General features: G+C 41.5%; 1 protein-coding gene across 3 annotated transcripts in view; it reads left to right on the plus strand.

The window, feature by feature from the left end:
• Positions 1-3973: 3973 nt before the first annotated feature.
• Positions 3974-18316, plus strand: part of ibtk (inhibitor of Bruton agammaglobulinemia tyrosine kinase) — a 59796-nt gene continuing 45453 nt past the window's right edge. The window contains exons 1-2 of one of the 3 annotated variants that reach the window (XM_060922304.1): positions 3974-4154; positions 16929-17862. In XM_060922304.1, the coding sequence (XP_060778287.1) occupies positions 17539-17862 (324 nt within the window). In that variant the 5' untranslated portion in view covers positions 3974-4154; positions 16929-17538. Of the gene's footprint in view, positions 4155-16928; positions 17863-18316 lie in introns of those variants that run through there. The other 2 variants (XM_060922305.1, XM_060922306.1) reach the window with 2 other exon arrangements.

An 18316-nucleotide genomic window follows, 5' to 3' on the forward strand; every position in this document is an offset into this window, starting at 1 on the left:
TGATCTCCATCAGAGTTTCTAGGGAGCATTACAGTAATAAGTTCCCATTGCCATTTACTGGATTATTATAGAAGTTTTCTCCTCTCAACCATTTTCACACACATGGACAGTTTAGAGAGACCAGGTAACCTAATGACATGTCTTTGGACTGTGAGGGAAACCCACACAGACACAGAGAGAACATGCAAGTTCCACACAGAAAAGCCCCCGTCGGTCGCTGGGCTCGAACCCAGAACCTTCTTGCTGTAAGGCGACAGTGCTAACCGCTACACTGGGCGGCACGGTGGTGTAAGTGGTTAGCCCAGCGGCCGACGGGGGCTTTTCTGTGTGGAACTTGCATGCTCTCTCTGTGTCTGTGTGGGTTTCCTCCGGGCGCTCCGGTTTCCCCCACAGTCCAAAGACATGCGGTTAGGCTAATATGGGACAGCCTTGGGCTGAGGTGCCCTTGAGCGAGGCACCTAACTCCCAACTGCTCCCCGGGCGCTGTTAGCATGTGTGTGTGTTCACTGCTTCAGATGGGTTAAATGCAGAGAGGAATTTCACAAGTGTGTGATGAATAAAGTTGTGCTTTAAAATAATGGCAGAGTGTGATTTTCATCACTGTAATAAAAGTTGCTGGTTTCCCAGACCCCATTTTGAGAACCGCTGGACTCCGTCCTTGCGTTTATTATCTTATTGAAATATGTAATACCGATAAGGTGACCAGATTTCTCGAGTCTAAAACTGGGACACTTTGCGCGTGACCATGATACTCGTGCACGCACATGCGTTTTGATTTAAACATGCACCGGGTCAAACCATGGCTCAGACAGGTGCTTTTATCATTTTATCAATATTTCAGAGAATAATCAAGTATTTTCTTGTTATCTACATGTACTTCTATCACAATTCAGTTAAAGTAAGAAAATCTGACAACAGATGTGGTGATAGGGAATAGGCCAATAGCCTAAATTTCAACTGATTTATTTCACCTTTGTGAAAACGCCAAGAAAATGCATTGCTTGTATATTAACATCAACATTTTATGCGATTAACTTTTTTTTTTTAAAACAATAGGCTATGCATTGTAACAGGAGGGTGGTACGGTGGTGTAGTGGTTAGTGCTGTTGCCTCACAGCAAGGTCCAGGTTCGAGTCCTGTGGACGGCGAGGGCCTTTCTGTGTGGAGTTTGCATGTTCTCCCCATGTCCGCGTGGGTTTCCTCTGGGTGCTCCGGTTTCCCCCACAGTCCAAAGACATGCAGGTTAGGTTAACTGGTGACTCTAAATTGATCGTAGGTGTGAATGTGAGTGTGAATGGTTGTCTGTGTCTATGTGCCAGCCCTGTGATGACCTGGCTACTTGTCCAGGGTGTACCCTGCCTTTCGCCCGTAGTCAGCTGGGATAGGCTCCAGCTTGCCTGCGACCCTGTAGAACAGGATAAAGCGGCTAGAGATAATGAGATGAGATTGTAACAGGAACGAGTGCATGAGCCTAATCGTTGTCACCTCCGAACCCTTACCCAAAATGCCTCTGTTTAATCTTAACCAGTGTAGGCTATTAACTATTTTGAAAACGTGAACCCTGAGTTGACAACAGCATCAAGTCAAGACAATCTGTGATACAATTAAAGACAGATGAAACAGATGAAAGACAACAAAAAATGTTTCAGAAACACAGCCATCTAACCCACCCACCCTAAAGAAGATGCCATTTTATTGCATATATTTACATGATGAGTGAATTTGCTTCAGTAGCGCTTATATCGCCTGAGAGCCTGCTGTGAAACTGCGAGCAAGTATCGTCGAAATTGGCCTGGGTAATGAGCAAGGCTTTGAGAGTAGGCACGGTCATGCGATTCCTCTTGTCAGTCCAGGTGTTGCTCATGAGTGAAAATATTCGCTCAACTGGAGCACTGGTACCAGGTAGGCACATGGCAAACTGGCAAAGCTGGCTGACATTGCTGTAAGGAATCTCCCTACTCTTGAAGTGCGCGACCATCTCCACCCAGCGCTCATCCGTGCGGCATTGTCGCGCAGTAGTTGACAGCCGCTAGCGAAAAAAAACGTTATAACGCGACCTCTATATTGCAACATTGTACAAATAGATACATTGTAAGGTTGACTGCGCACACACGCTCATTGATGCTGAATTGCTAGAAGCTTTATTGACATCTACAATAATAAATCCGTTTTATTGCGCTTTCTTAAAAGTGCGTTGCACAGCAATAAGTAGCCTAACTTAATATTTTTGGGAAATGGGTAAAATAACCGACAGTGTTTAACCTTCTTGTAAAACTTGAATGGCCTTGTGATATGTAGAGGCTACATTCCTCTCCATTTACTTTTTAGTATAGGCCTACTGTAGGCTATCATCATGAAAAGGAGCAAGAAGGACATTATGTCCTTTTTTGCCCCTGTTGGCAAAAAGCAACATAGAGAGAGTAAGGAAGATGAAGATTATGAAAGAGGAGAGAGAGCCAGAGGTGGTGGTTGGAGAGGTGGAAAGTAAGGCATCTGAAAGGCAATCTGAGAGTGAGGATGAAGACATTCAGGATCAGATTGAGGGACAGAATGAGGGACAACCCAACGAGTCATTGGGACAACCAGATTCACCATGCATATCAAGTACAGCACCATCAGGTTTGTGATGTTGAACAAATGTGTGTGTGTGTGTGTGTGTGTGTGTGTGTGTGTGTGTGTGTGTGTGTGTGTGAGCAGTGTCGGCCTACAATTCATATAGCCTACCCTGAAAGTGTGAAGTCTGAATAATAATTAATACATATAAAATAAAAATAATAGACATAATAATAAATTAATAAATGAATAATGATAAATAAATGAGTAATGATAAATAAATGTTGTTCTCGGCAGCACGGTGGTGTAGTGGTTAGCGCTGTCGCCTCACAGCAAGAAGGTCCGGGTTCGAGCCCCGGGGCTGGCGAGGGCCTTTCTGTGCGGAGTTTGCATGTTCTCCCCGTGTCCGCGTGGGTTTCCTCCGGGTGCTCCGGTTTCCCCCACAGTCCAAAGACATGCAGGTTAGGTTAACTGGTGACTCTAAATTGACCGTAGGTGTGAATGTGAGTGTGAATGGTTGTCTGTGTCTATGTGTCAGCCCTGTGATGACCTGGCGACTTGTCCAGGGTGTACCCCGCCTTTCGCCCGTAGTCAGCTGGGATAGGCTCCAGCTTGCCTGCGACCCTGTAGAAGGATAAAGCGGCTAGAGATAATGAGATGAGAAATGTTGTTCTCAGTCGCACTCTCATATTTACTGTATTCATCTTTCTCCAGATATCAGCAAGTGCTTGGACGACACTCCAGTGCAGCCACATCTGAAGAAAAGGTTCATTGTGTGCAAAAATAGAAATCTTATTTTACAAAAAAGAGAAACATGGTTTTAAGATTTATTGATCACAATTTATTTTATGTTTAGGCTATTGAGACAGAATGTTTAACTCATTGTATTTATGCTCAATGTATTTTGTTTTGGTTTTAAATAAACTAAACAAAAATTTTGAACGCTTAAATATTGCCATGTTTTGTCCATATGTGCCCTCCTGAAAAAACACTGGCCCCACCTCTAGTAATTTTGGTCTAGAACCGCCACTGGGACACGCAACTCAAAATCGGGACTGTCCCGGTCAAACCAGGACATCTGGTAACGTTAAATATCGATAAACATAACAAACGAGTCAAATTCCTCCAGTGTACACACCTATTCTGACCACTCTGAAAGCACATGAGGGTTAAAGTGACGACGTAAAGGGGCTGCCGGCGCGCGCTATCAGTGAGGCACACACACGGAAGAAGAGGGTAGTGAGAGACTCTCTGTGCGTATCAACCTCACGCATGTTACTTGGGGCGGAAAATAGGCGTATTTATTTTTACCTAATCACCGCAATATATCATGTTATTAAATTACTAGGGCTAGGAACTGTTAAACAGCCTATAGCCATATAGCAGCTGTCAAAGCAGAACCGACCAATAGAAATTGACGATACAGAATTCCAGGAGCCAATCAGCTTTCGCCGCTTTCCTGGGTCGTACCTGTTTAGCTCAACCTGACCGTAGCTCTGCAGAATATCGTTAAAAGCAGGATTATTTATTTGAAAATGTGCTTTTTGGGTTTTCACGCCGACTCAAACTTAAACACTGCTTCCTGTTTCATCTAGCGGCAGGTAAGAAACTGAAAATGGCCGACATGTTTGTGTGTTACGGAGTTTGGTGACATCATGTAAGCTAAGCTGGTTTTAGCTCGCTCTCTAGCTAGCTAGCTAACTACTTTATATAAGTTTTATTTCAGCTGAGTGCATAAAAAACACATACGATAAGACAAAATGGATAAGTCACACACCTATAGGCAATTCTAGATGAGTAAAACCTGCTTGTGGACAAATTAGTAAGCTAGTGCTGTTAATAATCAAGTAAGCAAGCTGGATGGCTAAATATACTGCTATTACCCTGATGAGTAACAAACCAAACAGTTAAAGTGCTGATGACACGTTTTTGACATCTTTGGCGATGTTTTATAACATAAAAAGTAACTCCCGATGATCCATATATTAATTCACGAAGGCGCCTATTTTACAAGTTATGATAAAAAACGCGGCTATTTGGGCAAATTTGACGGGGCTGCAGCACCCAGGAGACGAAAGAGGAGGAGGGGCTATATGACGTCAGCGAAAGAACCTTCCTCCTAACTTACCAGTTTGTTGTTGATGCAGCAGGTGTTCAGTTTATCATTATTAGTATTTTTATTATACATTATTATACATTTTATTTATTTATATATATATATATATATATATATATATATATATATATATATATAAATAAATAAATAATCTCATCTCATCATCTCTAGCCGCTTTATCCTGTTCGACAGGGTCGCAGGCAAGCTGGAGCCTATCCCAGCTGACTACGGGCGAAAGGCGGGGTACACCCTGGACAAGTCGCCAGGTCATCACAGGGCTGACACATAGACACAGACAACCATTCACACTCACATTCACACCTACGGTCAATTAAGGCCAAGTTTACATTAGACCGTATCTGTCTCGTTTTCTTCGTGGATGCACTGTCCGTTTACATTAAACCGCCTGGAAACGCCGGGAAACGGGAATCCGCCAGGGTCCACGTATTCAATCCAGATCGTGTCAGCTCCGGTGCTGTGTAAACATTGAGATACGCGGATACGCTGTGCTGAGCTCTAGCTGGCGTCGTCATTGGACAACGTCACTGTGACATCCACCTTCCTGATTCGCTGGCGTTGGTCATGTGACGCGGCTGCTGAAAAACGGCGCGGACTTCCGCCTTGTATCACCTTTCATTAAAGAGTATAAAAGTATGAAAATACTGCAAATACTGATGCAAATACTGCCCATTGTGTAGTTATGATTGTCTTTAGGCTTGCCATCCTTCCACTAGCAAGTGGTAAGTGATATGCACTGGGATCTCACACACAGCAGCTCAGTCCCGAATCGTGGCTCGTGCACTTCACTCGCGCGCTCTGTGAGCTGCGCAGGGCCGGAGTGCGCACCCTCCAGAGGGCACTCGCTGTTCAGGGAGGAGTGATTTGGAGCGCAGGATGCCTGCGGAGCCGAGCGTATCCGTGTATTGGTGTTGCTGTGTGCACGCAAATCGTGTATTGGTGTTGCTGTGTGCACACTAATTGTTTTAAAAACGTTAATCTGATGATCCGCTGATACGGTCTAATGTAAACATGGGCTTAGAGTCCCCAGTTAACCTAACCTGCATGTCTTTGGACTGTGGGGGGAAACCGGAGCACCTGGAGGAAACCCACGCGGACATGGGGAGAACATGCAAACTCCGCACAGAAAGGCCCTCGCCGGCCACGGGGCTCGAACCCGGACCTTCTTGCTGTGAGGCTACAGCGCTAACCACTACACCACCGTGCCGCCCCATATATATATATATATATATATATATATATATATATATATATGGGCGGCACGGTGGTGTAGTGGTTAGCGCTGTCGCCTCACAGCAAGAAGGTCCTGGGTTCGAACCCCGGGTCCGGCGAGGGCCTTTCTGTGTGGAGTTTGCATGTTCTCCCCGTGTCCGCGTGGGTTTCCTCCGGGTGCTCCGGTTTCCCCCACAGTCCAAAGACATGCAGGTTAGGTTAACTGGTGACTCTAAATTGACCGTAGGTGTGAATGTGAGTGTGAATGGTTGTCTGTGTCTATGTGTCAGCCCTGTGATGACCTGGCGACTTGTCCAGGGTGTACCCCGCCTTTCGCCCGTAGTCAGCTGGGATAGGCTCCAGCTTGCCTGCGACCCTGTAGAAGGATAAAGCGGCTAGAGATAATGAGATGAGATGAGATATATATATATAGATATGAGAGAGAGAGTTATTATGCCTTCGCGTTGTGTTGCCGGCTTTTGCTCCAAAATCCACAAGGATGGGGTAAGTTTATTCAAGTTTCCCAGAGATCCCGAGCTGCATGCGAAGTGGGTGCGGCAAGTCAGGCGCACTCATGACAAGTGGGAGCCCTCACCAACATCCATCCTATGCTCTGAACACTTCGATTTGGATTGTTTTGACACCCTTCCCAGCTTAAAAGAATCTCTTGGGTGTTCAGTTCAGCACAAACGTGTGCTGCTACCATCAGCAGTGCCTACAGTATTCTGGAGGGGATCTACTAGTAGCTATGCCGGATCCAGCAGTCGCCTGGGACAAGGCGACTCCTCCAAAGACAGTCCTCCTGTCAGAACATGTTGAGAAATGACATAAGATAAAGGTACGTAGAGCTATAGAGTGCTCCAACATGATGCTAAAAATAGTAACCATGCGGTCTGTGCGGCCATCTTGGAAGTGACTCGCTCCAGAGCGCTCATAGAGTACACATTCATGATAATCATAAATGTAATCATAAAGTCGGCGTGATATCAGTCATGTATTTGCTTGTGAAAGCTTGCGGCTTTCATGTAACTGCCGCCTAGCAACGAGAGGCAAAGGGCAAAGAGGGTAGGCTATCATAGATTCTGTTCGGAAGAGATCAAAACATGATTGCTTAAAAATTAGGTATCTTAACAATTTGCATCTGTTTTGTGATTATCGTGACACTTGTGTGTTATATAGAACTGTATGTCTTATCAGCACATCGAGGATCTTCCACCGGAGGCTTTAGCAAGTACTCGTAGCAACACTACACTTTACCCTTTGCCATGCGTTGTTAGGGAACGGTAGCAAGTACCCCGATGACCGACTTCAAGAATATGTAGAAAAAATGTAGAAATTATACTTTCCAAAAGTCATTTGAGCTTAGTGTATTGCATTTCCATTTATATTGTAGGTTCTTGCTGATGTTTTTGCAGAGTATGACTCAGCTGCTGAATCAGAAGCTGCAGAGTTTGTATGTACTAGTTGTGAACATTCACATTATTATCAATCTCATTTATTTAAAATCAGATAAAATCATGCCATCATGATCACTGCTTAAAGTACCAGTATTTGGTTGTTGAAGAGCTAGCACTAGAAAGTTCACCGGCGTTTTCATGCGCCATTTCCATTGAGTAGAACAGCCAGTGAACCACAGCGTGTTCTTCCGCTGACGTCACAACATGGCCGCGAGCCACGGACCCAGTTTTCTTGCGCTGTGCAATTAAAAGTTGGATATTCGCGTAACAACAGCTTCTTTTCACGTAATTATAACAGAAATCTAACATGTTTGCCATGTTGTATAGTTTATTTAAGAAATTGCATAGAGTCATGTTCGTGTCATCAGCACTTTAATATTAATAAGTAAGAATGTGCAGCTAATATCTGAGTCCTAAAAGTCAGTTTGATATCAAAATTTGTTTCTGAAGGTGTATTGTCTTTATTTACTATGTGTTATTTGCCTCAGCAACTGACTCATTTACAAAGTATATCAGACTAACAAATTTTGAGAGAGAGAGAGAGAGAGAGAGATTTAGATATTGCAAAACTTGTGGCTGGCAAATCTAATGGCTACAATAGAAAGTAACTTGTGTATAGTAGTCCATTTCAAATACTCTATTACATGTGGAATGTATTGAATTACAGTACCAGTCAGAAGTTTGGACGCACCTTCAAATGTAATGTTTTTTCTTTATTTTTATTAATTAAAAGACACTTCATGTCTTAAAGTAATGATGGATGTCGTTTCTCTTGACTTTTAGTTGAGCGGTTCTTGACATATGGATTACTACAGTTGTGGAATAGGGATATTTACTGTTTTTTTTATTTACTGTTTGATCTCAAGCACATTAAAACGATAAGAAACTGCACTAAATAACTTTTGTCGAGACACACCTGTTAATTAAAAAGCATTCCAGGTGATTACATCATGAAGCTGGTTAAAATAATGCCAATAGTGTGTAAAGCGTCATCAAGGTAAATGGTAGCTACTTTGAAGAATCTAAAATATCAGACATATTTATTTTTTTTCTTAACACTTTTCTTGTTTACTGCATAATTCCATATGTGTTCCATGTTATTTCATAGTTTTGATGTCTTCAGTATTGTTCTAAAATGTAGAAAGTAAGTCAAACTACAGAAAAACCTATGAATGAGTAGGGGTGTCTAAACTTTTGACTGGTACTGTATGCAGGGCTGATAGTGAAAAAAAATCCTGAGCCTGAACTTTTTTTTCCTTTCTCAGGAGGTAAGGGGTGGGGGTATTATGTATGCGACGTACTGTTTTAACACATTATTCAAACAATTAACAGCCTGTGTGACATCACTATCGTGAAGTCACTATTTTTGATAATAGTTTGATTTTTTTTTTCAATACTTTCATTTCAATACCCTATTACTCAGGAAAACACTGCCCATGTCCTTCCCAATGTATTCAAAACTTAGATTGGCATTATTAGCCCAGTTTTGCACAATCACTGGAAGTAAATGGCCTCATTTGATTCGATTTGGGGCGATCACCCTAAATAAATCACAGGTGTTATTATTATTTATTATTATTATTAGCTGTATCTGTGTTCTTCATTGGGGTCTATTACGTGATAGTAGTGCAGCACAACAGCATCCAGAAGCTCGTTCATCCGGTTACAGACCTCCAACATTTGGATAAATCTATTGCTGATGGGCCTCATCAAGTTCTTCCGGGGGATATGCAATAAACTTTGGAATTGCGAAAATATCTCCTTTTGCTTGGGCGATTTTTCTATGTCATAGTAGACATCGGAGCAAAAATCCTCCACTTCGGATCAAAATGGGCTCAGAAGGGCTTTTGCCGCATTTGACACCATATGCACCGTGTCTCCAGATATGTCAAGTAAATTAGGATTCTCCTTTCTCGCCAGAGTTTCCAGCCCAGACTTTTTCCCCCTCATCATGGCGCAATTATCAAGTAACAGACTGGTAACTTGTCTCCAGTCGAGTCCATATGAGCGCAGGACGTCATTTAGCGCTGCAATCAAAGCTTTAGCATTTGCAATGTTAACCTTCCTGCTGGCAAGATGCTGGGTCTTCACACTGCCTGTATCCTCGTCATAAAACCGGACAAGTATATTCATAATCCTGTCCATGTTTTTGTCCGTGGCCTCGTCAATATTGAGGGAAAACATAGAACTCCGAAGTTTCTCAGACAGACGTTTTTTTAAATTCTGGCGATATGCCATGGGTGAGCAGATAGCTCGCATGCTGTCTTGACACGGAGAGCTGTGCAAGTGCGGTTCCATCTTCGGCGACTTTCTTACACAGGGCTACAAGTGGTTGAGCTACCGTGAACGACAAGTCATGTTCCGCAATGAAGGCACACAGTCGGATTTTTAAATCAGTCACTCTGTCTGTAATCGAGGGCGGAATGTCCGCTGTGGCACTTGCTCCTGGCAAACGTGATGTATATTGCACTGACCTGGCTGCTGCTTTGTGGAAAGCATCTTGTTCGTGCCGGGGTAGCATTTTTTTTCCACTTGTACCATAGACTAACTTTTTCCTACATAAAGTGCAGTAACATACACCGGGTTGAGGTAACTTTTGACACCAGCTCGAAAAGGGTTTACCGTCAACACCCAAATCCTCCAGCCAAGCCCAGCGCCATTTATTTTTTATACCTTTATCGATGTGTTTTACATCCTCTCCTGGCTTCATAAACGTAGCCATGCTTAACCGACGCCACAGGCAAGTTGGGAGGCGCATGCGGGACTCGAGTCGGCACAAACGGGCTCGTGTGAGAGCCTGGTTCAGCAGCATCAATCTAGCCTACTGTTATTGGCTGAGACAAAGGCCCGCCCTATTTCTGATTGGCTTATCGTCTTGTACATAGACATGTATCTGTAGTTGACAGTTAAAATTGGTCTGCGCATCGCGAATCCAGAAAATAACGACAGAAAGGATGATTAAAAAAAAAAAATCAGCCACGTTGCTACGCCGGAAATCCGGAAATAGCCGGAGCGCTATCAGCCCTGTGTATGTCTGGAAAGGGTAGGTTAGATTAGATTAGATTAGGCTAGGCTTTGTCACTGTGCAGAGTACAAGTGCCAAACCAGTGAAATGCAGTTAACATCTAAGCAGAAGTGCAAAAGAATGGTATTTACAGATAAGTGCAAGTAAAAGTAAATACTACAACATATAAATACACTCATTATATATTAACTATATTATACATAGAGATGAAATGGATGGTGACGGAAAGGTGTGTGCGTGTATGTAAAAGGGTTGTATGTACCGTATAGACAAAATGTAAACAGCAGCAAATCCTAATGATTTGGACACTAGCTAGTTAATTTCACCTCATATAATATGGCTGATTACACAATCATAGAATAAACACAATGTCAGATGTTTTAGCTTGAGGAAAGAAGCTTTGGAGGTGGGGTGGAGTGCTGTGGGCTTATGAAAAGTAGAAACTTCATAATATTATGTGACTTAATACCACCAGAATGAAAATGATTGATTAAAGTTTATCAACTTCAGCTGAAAACTGCTCCTGGGTGTTGCCATTTGAAACTTTCATGGTGTCCTAGTCCAGAAAAAACAAAAATCACAGTATTAATCGACCATTTAAAAACACACATGCCAATGGTGAAAATTACAGAAAATATTGTCATTCAAAATTCTTTTTGCACTTATTTGTATGTGTATAAAACAAACAAGAAATGAAAGTCACGTCTGAAGAGAGTGCCTTCACAATGTACGTATTGTCACAATAAAAACTTGATGTGTACTACATACACCTCATTTTAACACAAACTGGTTCCCTTAACCTTTATTCGGGGGCAGTTCTAGCTCGTATGGTGCCCTGTGTGAAACCTCCTCCCCTCCTTTCGGCGAGATTTAGAACACCACATCACAGATAATCATAACATTTTAATGCTGTAAAAATATATGTACAAAAACAAGACTTGTATGATGTTCTAAATATTTCAGAAGTGCCCCTGAATTTGCACTGAAATACAGTAGCCTATATGAATCTGTACAACAAATGTATTTAGGGTTAATAAACATAACTTCATTAGGCCAAAAAAAATGTGTTTCCGGTTACGTAGATTTCAAAACTAGGGTAGGTAGGCAGGCTTTTTTTTTTTTAATTTTTTTTCAAGATGGCTGCCATAACCTATATTTAGACAGGAATAATTTTACAAAATATAATGAATTTCTTTGCAGGTCACCTGATTTACCACCTTCTGATGAATCTGATGCAGCATGAGACACCTTTTAACATGAATTTTTGTGTAAATATAACAGCTCAATACACCATGTTTGTTTCAGTTCAGGGTCTATAGTTATAAAGGTGAAGAGAGAGAGAGCAGCCCCTCCCCCTTCTGCTCCCTGAGTGGAGCTCGTCGCCTTGGTAACGGTGCAGGGAAAAGACACGATATAACAAGCAAAGAGCGCTTTTTCTCAGAGTTCCCTCTCCTCGAACAACGCTGATTTACACGGAAACGAAAGGAGCTATTCACAAAATTCTTTCACATTGAGTGCTACAAGGCTCCCATGAACACATTAATGTAATTTTTTTTGTCCCTAGTGTAAAAAAATGTGGACACTAGAGCGAGTTAAAAACAAGTGACTTTTCTGATTTTGCAGTAAAAGCGCTGCCATGTTTATAATGTGAGTCTATGGGAGAGCGCGGCTGTCCTCTCCTTACTTTCTGGCTTCTCATTCAAAAACTGTAAATCCTATCGCTCAGGGAGACACATTGTGTGAATCAAGACAAGTGTGACTACAACTTTTGAGAAAATTGTGTGTGTAGAGTGAAAATTGTGGCTGAGAAAACAGTTTAAATGAGAAAGTTAGAGCTTTTTTTTTCTTTTTTCTTCAAGCTGCCTACACTCTAAACTCCTGAGCACCACTGGTGTGTAACGCCATAGACACCCATTATAAAGTGTGAATTTCTCCAGATTTGCTCATGGTGTTTGATCTGTGACTGATCAAAAAGTATAGAACCTAGCAAAAAAGTTGAATGCCAGATCCACACAGGAGAATTTTGTCTCCGTTTTAAAGTTTGAATCATGTCTCTAGGTGAAAGACAAAATAAGCGTTATCTCTGCTTCTTTTCCCTCCGACACACTACTGCCTCCGCCGAGTGCGCGCGCGCACACCGCATGTCGGGGCCGCGGATGAGTTACTCTCCCTTGATCAATGAAGTCGGTGGGGAATTTGTGGTTATTATCGGTACAAACAGCGCGAATCACAACTTAAATGAGTGCGGTTCAGTTTGACATTATTGTCAGTCCGTTAGATAAACATTTAATTTTATTAAAATCGAAAATTAATATTTAGAGCCTGTGGGCTGCAAAAATAATAGTCATTAAAGTAGCCGGCTGGACTTAATTATGTAGTCGGCTGTATGGCCGACAGCCGGCGCTTGTGGAAAGCCCTGATTTTCCCAGTGAGTGACAACTTCCGGTTCACGCGGTTGGGTTATATGTAAAAGTCGCGACTGGGAAAAAAAACAAACAAAAAAAAAGTTTAGGGTCGGTCGATCGGGTAACTGGAAAAACACACTTTTTTTTTTTTTTTGGGCCTTATGCACAATTTATCAAACTTTCAGAACGGGGCACAAATGAACCATACAAACTCCTTGGCTAATTCTAAGCATAAGACACCGCAAAAGACTCAATATATATCACACGATACAAAATAACTGTATAACATGGACGACTTCGTTAATACAATCACAGAAAACCTTTTATGAGGTCAGCTCAATGAAATGAATCATCAATAATGTGCTGGTTGAGTTGTAAGCATTTTACTGCAGGCTATGCACATTATCATAATGAAATTATAGCCAATGTTATGTAAGCTAGTTGGACAGAAAACAGAACATCACCCTATATGTAAGAGCTAGCAACATAGGCTAACAAGCAAGTGTTATACTAGCATATTTCCTTATATGCATACTCATAAAAAGATTTCATAGCTGCATACCTTTTTAAATATTTTGCACGTCTCTTCTCTGATTTTACTAATTGCGTTAGCACTGTACAAAGTGAGTGGTAATAGATTCCCTCTACCTTGGGCTTCCTTTGGGAAGAGCCGAGGTCAATCTACTCCTGCCCCCATCTCGTATTTCCGAGTGGGAGACCAGGAAGTAACCTGTCTAGCTCACAAACTAGAGTCAGCCCACTCTGACAGGTTAATTGACGTGATATGCAAATGAACGATAGAAAACCGATTCACTGTTCGGATTTTTGTGTGCGCGCGGGCACCTCATGCCACCCTGGGCAGCTGCCCATGTCATGTATACCTATATACGCTACTGCCTTAGTTATAGGTGTGTGTTGTGAGTTGTGCTTGATCATTAGTAGGTCATATATAAAATATATGTAGGCTCAACTTGCGCTAAACATAACTAACCTAAAACACAGCAGAAGCATAATTTCACTGAGTCCTTTTAAATGCCGTCTAGGCCTATGTTTTATTGTTCTGTATTTTTAACTCAGTCAGTACTTGGTTTCAGAAGGAGAACATAGAATTAACTGCTTCATTGAATGTCTTTTTATACTGAAGGAAAGGCCCAAAACCTCCTTCCCTAAAGGATATAAAGGAATCCTTAGTAACATGTCAATGGGATGTATATTACCCGAGGTTATTTCTGCTGAGTCATTTGATAAAAGATACTATACAGAGCAGTCGTTCCAGACATATGAACAGGTATTCTGTAAAGAAATATAATCGCATGACATATTTCAACAGGACTAAAATTCCAGGCATACAGTACTGTACAAAAGTCTTACACACCCTATTTTTTTTCTTTTTAGTCCAAACTTTTGTTATAGATTTAAAAAAAAAAAAAAAATTTCTACATTGAATCAGTACAGTACAAAAACATTTTCGATTCCAAATGTTAGTTTTCCAGTACATAATTAAATGTTACAGAAAAATGTTTGTTAATAAAGAAAGCAACATGGTACATGAGACACTTTTTCCAGACAGATGCATAAACGGATAAATAATGAAGGCTGCTGGATTTTGGTGCAAAAATAAGAAGCAAGTGTTGACAGTCAAAGTCTCTAGAAGAACTGTGGCTGGTTCTGTGAGATGCTCAGTTCCTTACAGAACTGTACTAATTGTACCTGAGACTTTTTAATGAATTATTATTATTATTATTATTATTATTTATTTACTTTTTTTTAAGCAAAGGGTTGTCTCACACCAAATATTGACTTTGTTTCACTTATTACTCCTTGCTGCTCCTTATAGTATTTTTAAAATGTAGAAACATTTAAATTATTATTTTTGAAGGCCTCATGGCTCTACAGCATTTCTTTGCATTTGCCTAAGACCTTTACACAGTACTGTATAGAAATAAATTGATCCCCATGTAAAACTAATCCAATCTGAGTAAAAACACATTTTTGAGAACAGTTCCATAAAATCGCTTGCATTCTCGTTAATCATGGTCATTAAAAGACTGAAAGTGTGGCTATGACAGAAGGTGCAGAAGCGTATTGCTGCCATACCAGGAAAAAAAAGTATCACATAACGTGAAAAGTTTATATATTTCACGTTATAATAAAATATTTTCATATTCTTTTTTTTTTTTGGGGGGGGGGGGGGCTTTTTCCACCTTTATTGGATAGGACAGTGTAGAGACAGGAAATGAGCGGGAGAGAGACAGGGAGGGATCGGGAAATGACCTCGGGTCGGAATCAAACCCGGGTCCCCGGATTTATGGTATGGCGCCTTATCCACCTGAGCCACGACGCCCCCAAATATTTTCATGTTCTAACATGATCATTTGGTTTCACGTTATGCCTACCATGATTATTTATATTGTTCAAACATGAAACTTTTCATGTAATGACGTGAAATTTTAAACTCATGTTTGAATGAGGTGTGTGTAGAGAATAAACTGGATAATATGAGACGTGGCGAGATTCTACTGTTATTGAACACGGTGGATGACGTTGTAATAAGTATGCACACACTCTAAGAAGGATTTTAAAATGCACGGGGCTGTACAGAAGGAAGAATGAGTCCGACCTGCTGGAGGTAGAATCGTTTCTCATTGATCAGCTGGAGGGGCATGGACGGCTCCATGGTTACATGCTCCCTCCAGCAGGTCAGACGACTCCTTCCTTCTGTACAGCCCCACGTATTTTAAAATCCTCCTTAGAGTGTGCATACTTATTACAACATCATCCACAGTGTTTAATAACAGCAGAATCTCACCATGCGTCAATGCAAACATGAAATGGAACTTGATTAAATAATGTAAAGGAGCCATATTATCCAGTTTATTCTCCGCACACCTCATTCAAACCATAGATTCAAACATGAGTTTAAAGTTACCACGTGAAATGCTTCATGTAATAACATGGAATATATTGTTATAACAAACGTTTCACGTTATAACAAACGTTTCACGTTATTACATTATGCTGATTTATTTATTTATTTTTTTCTGATGTGGTAGCAATATGTTTCTGTAAGAAGGCAATGCTGAGGCAAAAAAACAAACAAGACAGAAATGCATTTTAATTAATATTTTAGTGTTAACAGTAAGGTAACTGTTCGATGATGCACAGTTTCTAACTAACAGCTCTAGTTTGTTAAGGAGGTAATGTCATGCCATGCTTATCAGCCTGATGTTGTAAAGTTACGCGAGACGATGATTTGTCTTTGTCAAGCAGCTCACTAATTAGAGCGCTAAATATACAGATAACACGCCGGTGTTTAGTAATCAGTTAATTTAAACAGGGCTGCAGTCTGGTGGAGTATGAAGTTGAAAATGATGGAGCCATAACTGAGTGTTAAGGCCAATTTATGCTGACAACGCAGTCCTTGCAGATGGCGTCGCAGATGGCATCTGCGTAGCCCCCCCCACCTTCGCAGACGCTCTGCGCGCACCTCCCAAAAATTGTGACCACTGCAGAAGCCTCGCAGACAAGAGGGCTCTGATTGGTCCACTCTACATCCGCTGTACACACACTTCCGCTTCCCTACTTTCCCGGTTTGGTTTGTTTTCACTACCACCATTTTTAAAAACATGAGCGAAGATGGAGCAGCACGAAGAGCGGTTGATCGAGGAAGTGAGGAAGTACGTACATCTATACGACTCCAGTTCTAGTCATTATAAGTAACCGGAGGATAAACACTCCACTAACCACACCCACCAACTACTCCTAGCGATTTCGCGACTTCGCGCCCCCTTGCGTTGTGGCGGTGAATAACATCGCGCACGCCTATTACTCCCCGCTCAACAATAAATTACAACTGTCTGCGAAAAGCTATCTGCGAAAGCCTTGTCGCAAGAGCATGCAGAGGCCCTTAGCATTGAAGATAGCATTTCTTATATTGAAAGTGATGATTTATAAAGTGGCACATTCAGACACCTTAAATGTTTTACATTGTTAAAACGTTTAAGATTTATTAGTTTTTATTGCACTTGTGTTATAATAATACATTAACATGTTTGACAGCAGTGTTTGGAAACCAGCAAATTTTGTACTAATAGTACTAATATACGCACCTGTTAACTAATCTGTCCTTTTTTTCTACACAGGTACCACTTACAATTATGGAGTTTTAAAAAGGTAGTGTGTTTTGAGGGGAAGGGGTCTTTCCCCTCAAACTGAATGGACTGTTTGATGGACTTTTCAGGTGGTTTCAGAGTTTGTTGCCTTTTGCACATTAAGCTAAACTAGAGAACTATTACAAAGAAAGTATTTTTGCAAAACTGAGAATATATATGTTTGTAAAGTTTTGTACAGAAAAGAAATAGCCAAATATTTATCAGTTAATGATGCCACTGATGCTTTTTCCAGCACTGTGTCGTGTGGGTCACGTTGTTGACATGGTGGACTGAGGCAAGGTTGACTTTCACCCTGGGGTTGCTAGGGTGCGGTGGAAACCCAACACTTGCACAATTCTAGCACCCCAAAGTTTGGACAGGGAGCACCCCCCCCCCCCCCCCCCCCCCTTTTTTTTGTGCATGTAGGTGTATGGCAAGTTTAGTTTTATAATCAGGTTTTCAGTGCAGTTTGCTTAAGTTATTGTGGCATACCTGATTGTTATTGGGCCTTATTAGCAGGTAAGACAGTGGTAGAGCAGGGCAGAGTTTTATTTAGTGGGGGGAAAAGGGTGCAAAAAGGCATTGTGGGAAAGGGAGTAAGATGAGTCTGATAACCCCAGAATGCACAGCAAAATGCCATTCACCACGTCATGCGGAGGTGATTGTGGCTGCTCTTACGGGTGGCTCAGAAGGACAGCTAAAGACCTTCCTGTCAACTTACTGCCATAATGCTGCCACGCTGAAGGATGAGTTCGGCCGCACAGCACTCCATCTTGCTGCTTCATTGGGAAAACGAGCCTTGCTCGAATGGCTTCTGGACAGCAAGAATGCTGACCTGTTGTTGAAGGACAAGGAGTCGGGCTGGACAGCTGTGCACCGCAGTGCATTCTATGGACAAATTCACTGTCTCATGGCCCTCATCAAGGTGAACTTAGTTTGGAACTTGATACAAACTGAATGATCTGGAATTGATTTGATTAATTAAGCAAAATGTCTGTTCATCAGGATGATTTGTGCTTTACATGTGGAAAGCCCACATTAATGCCAAACTGAGAGTAAGAGTGGGTGATCTGATGAAGACCCAATGTATAACAATTTATTATTTTAAACGATTATATACTTGTACCCTCGATTGGCTTCGTTACTCACATTAACAAGTCATTTTTAAATAAAGCTTCAGCAAACTAAACACAAGGATAAAAAGTACATCATTTAAAACAAACTGTAGAGAATCAGTGTTGTGATGTTGCCCATTCCTACTTATCCCTAAAGTATCAGTTAAGTAAGGAATAAAGCAAATTGTGCCATGCTGTTTTAGAAAAATAATCAATGACAAGGTGGTACGATGCATCCTGATATGAAGTGAAAGTTTCCAATAA

The sequence above is a fragment of the Neoarius graeffei genome, chromosome 5 (assembly GCF_027579695.1).
Source record: "Neoarius graeffei isolate fNeoGra1 chromosome 5, fNeoGra1.pri, whole genome shotgun sequence".
In the NCBI taxonomy this organism is placed as follows: Eukaryota; Metazoa; Chordata; class Actinopteri; order Siluriformes; family Ariidae; genus Neoarius; species Neoarius graeffei.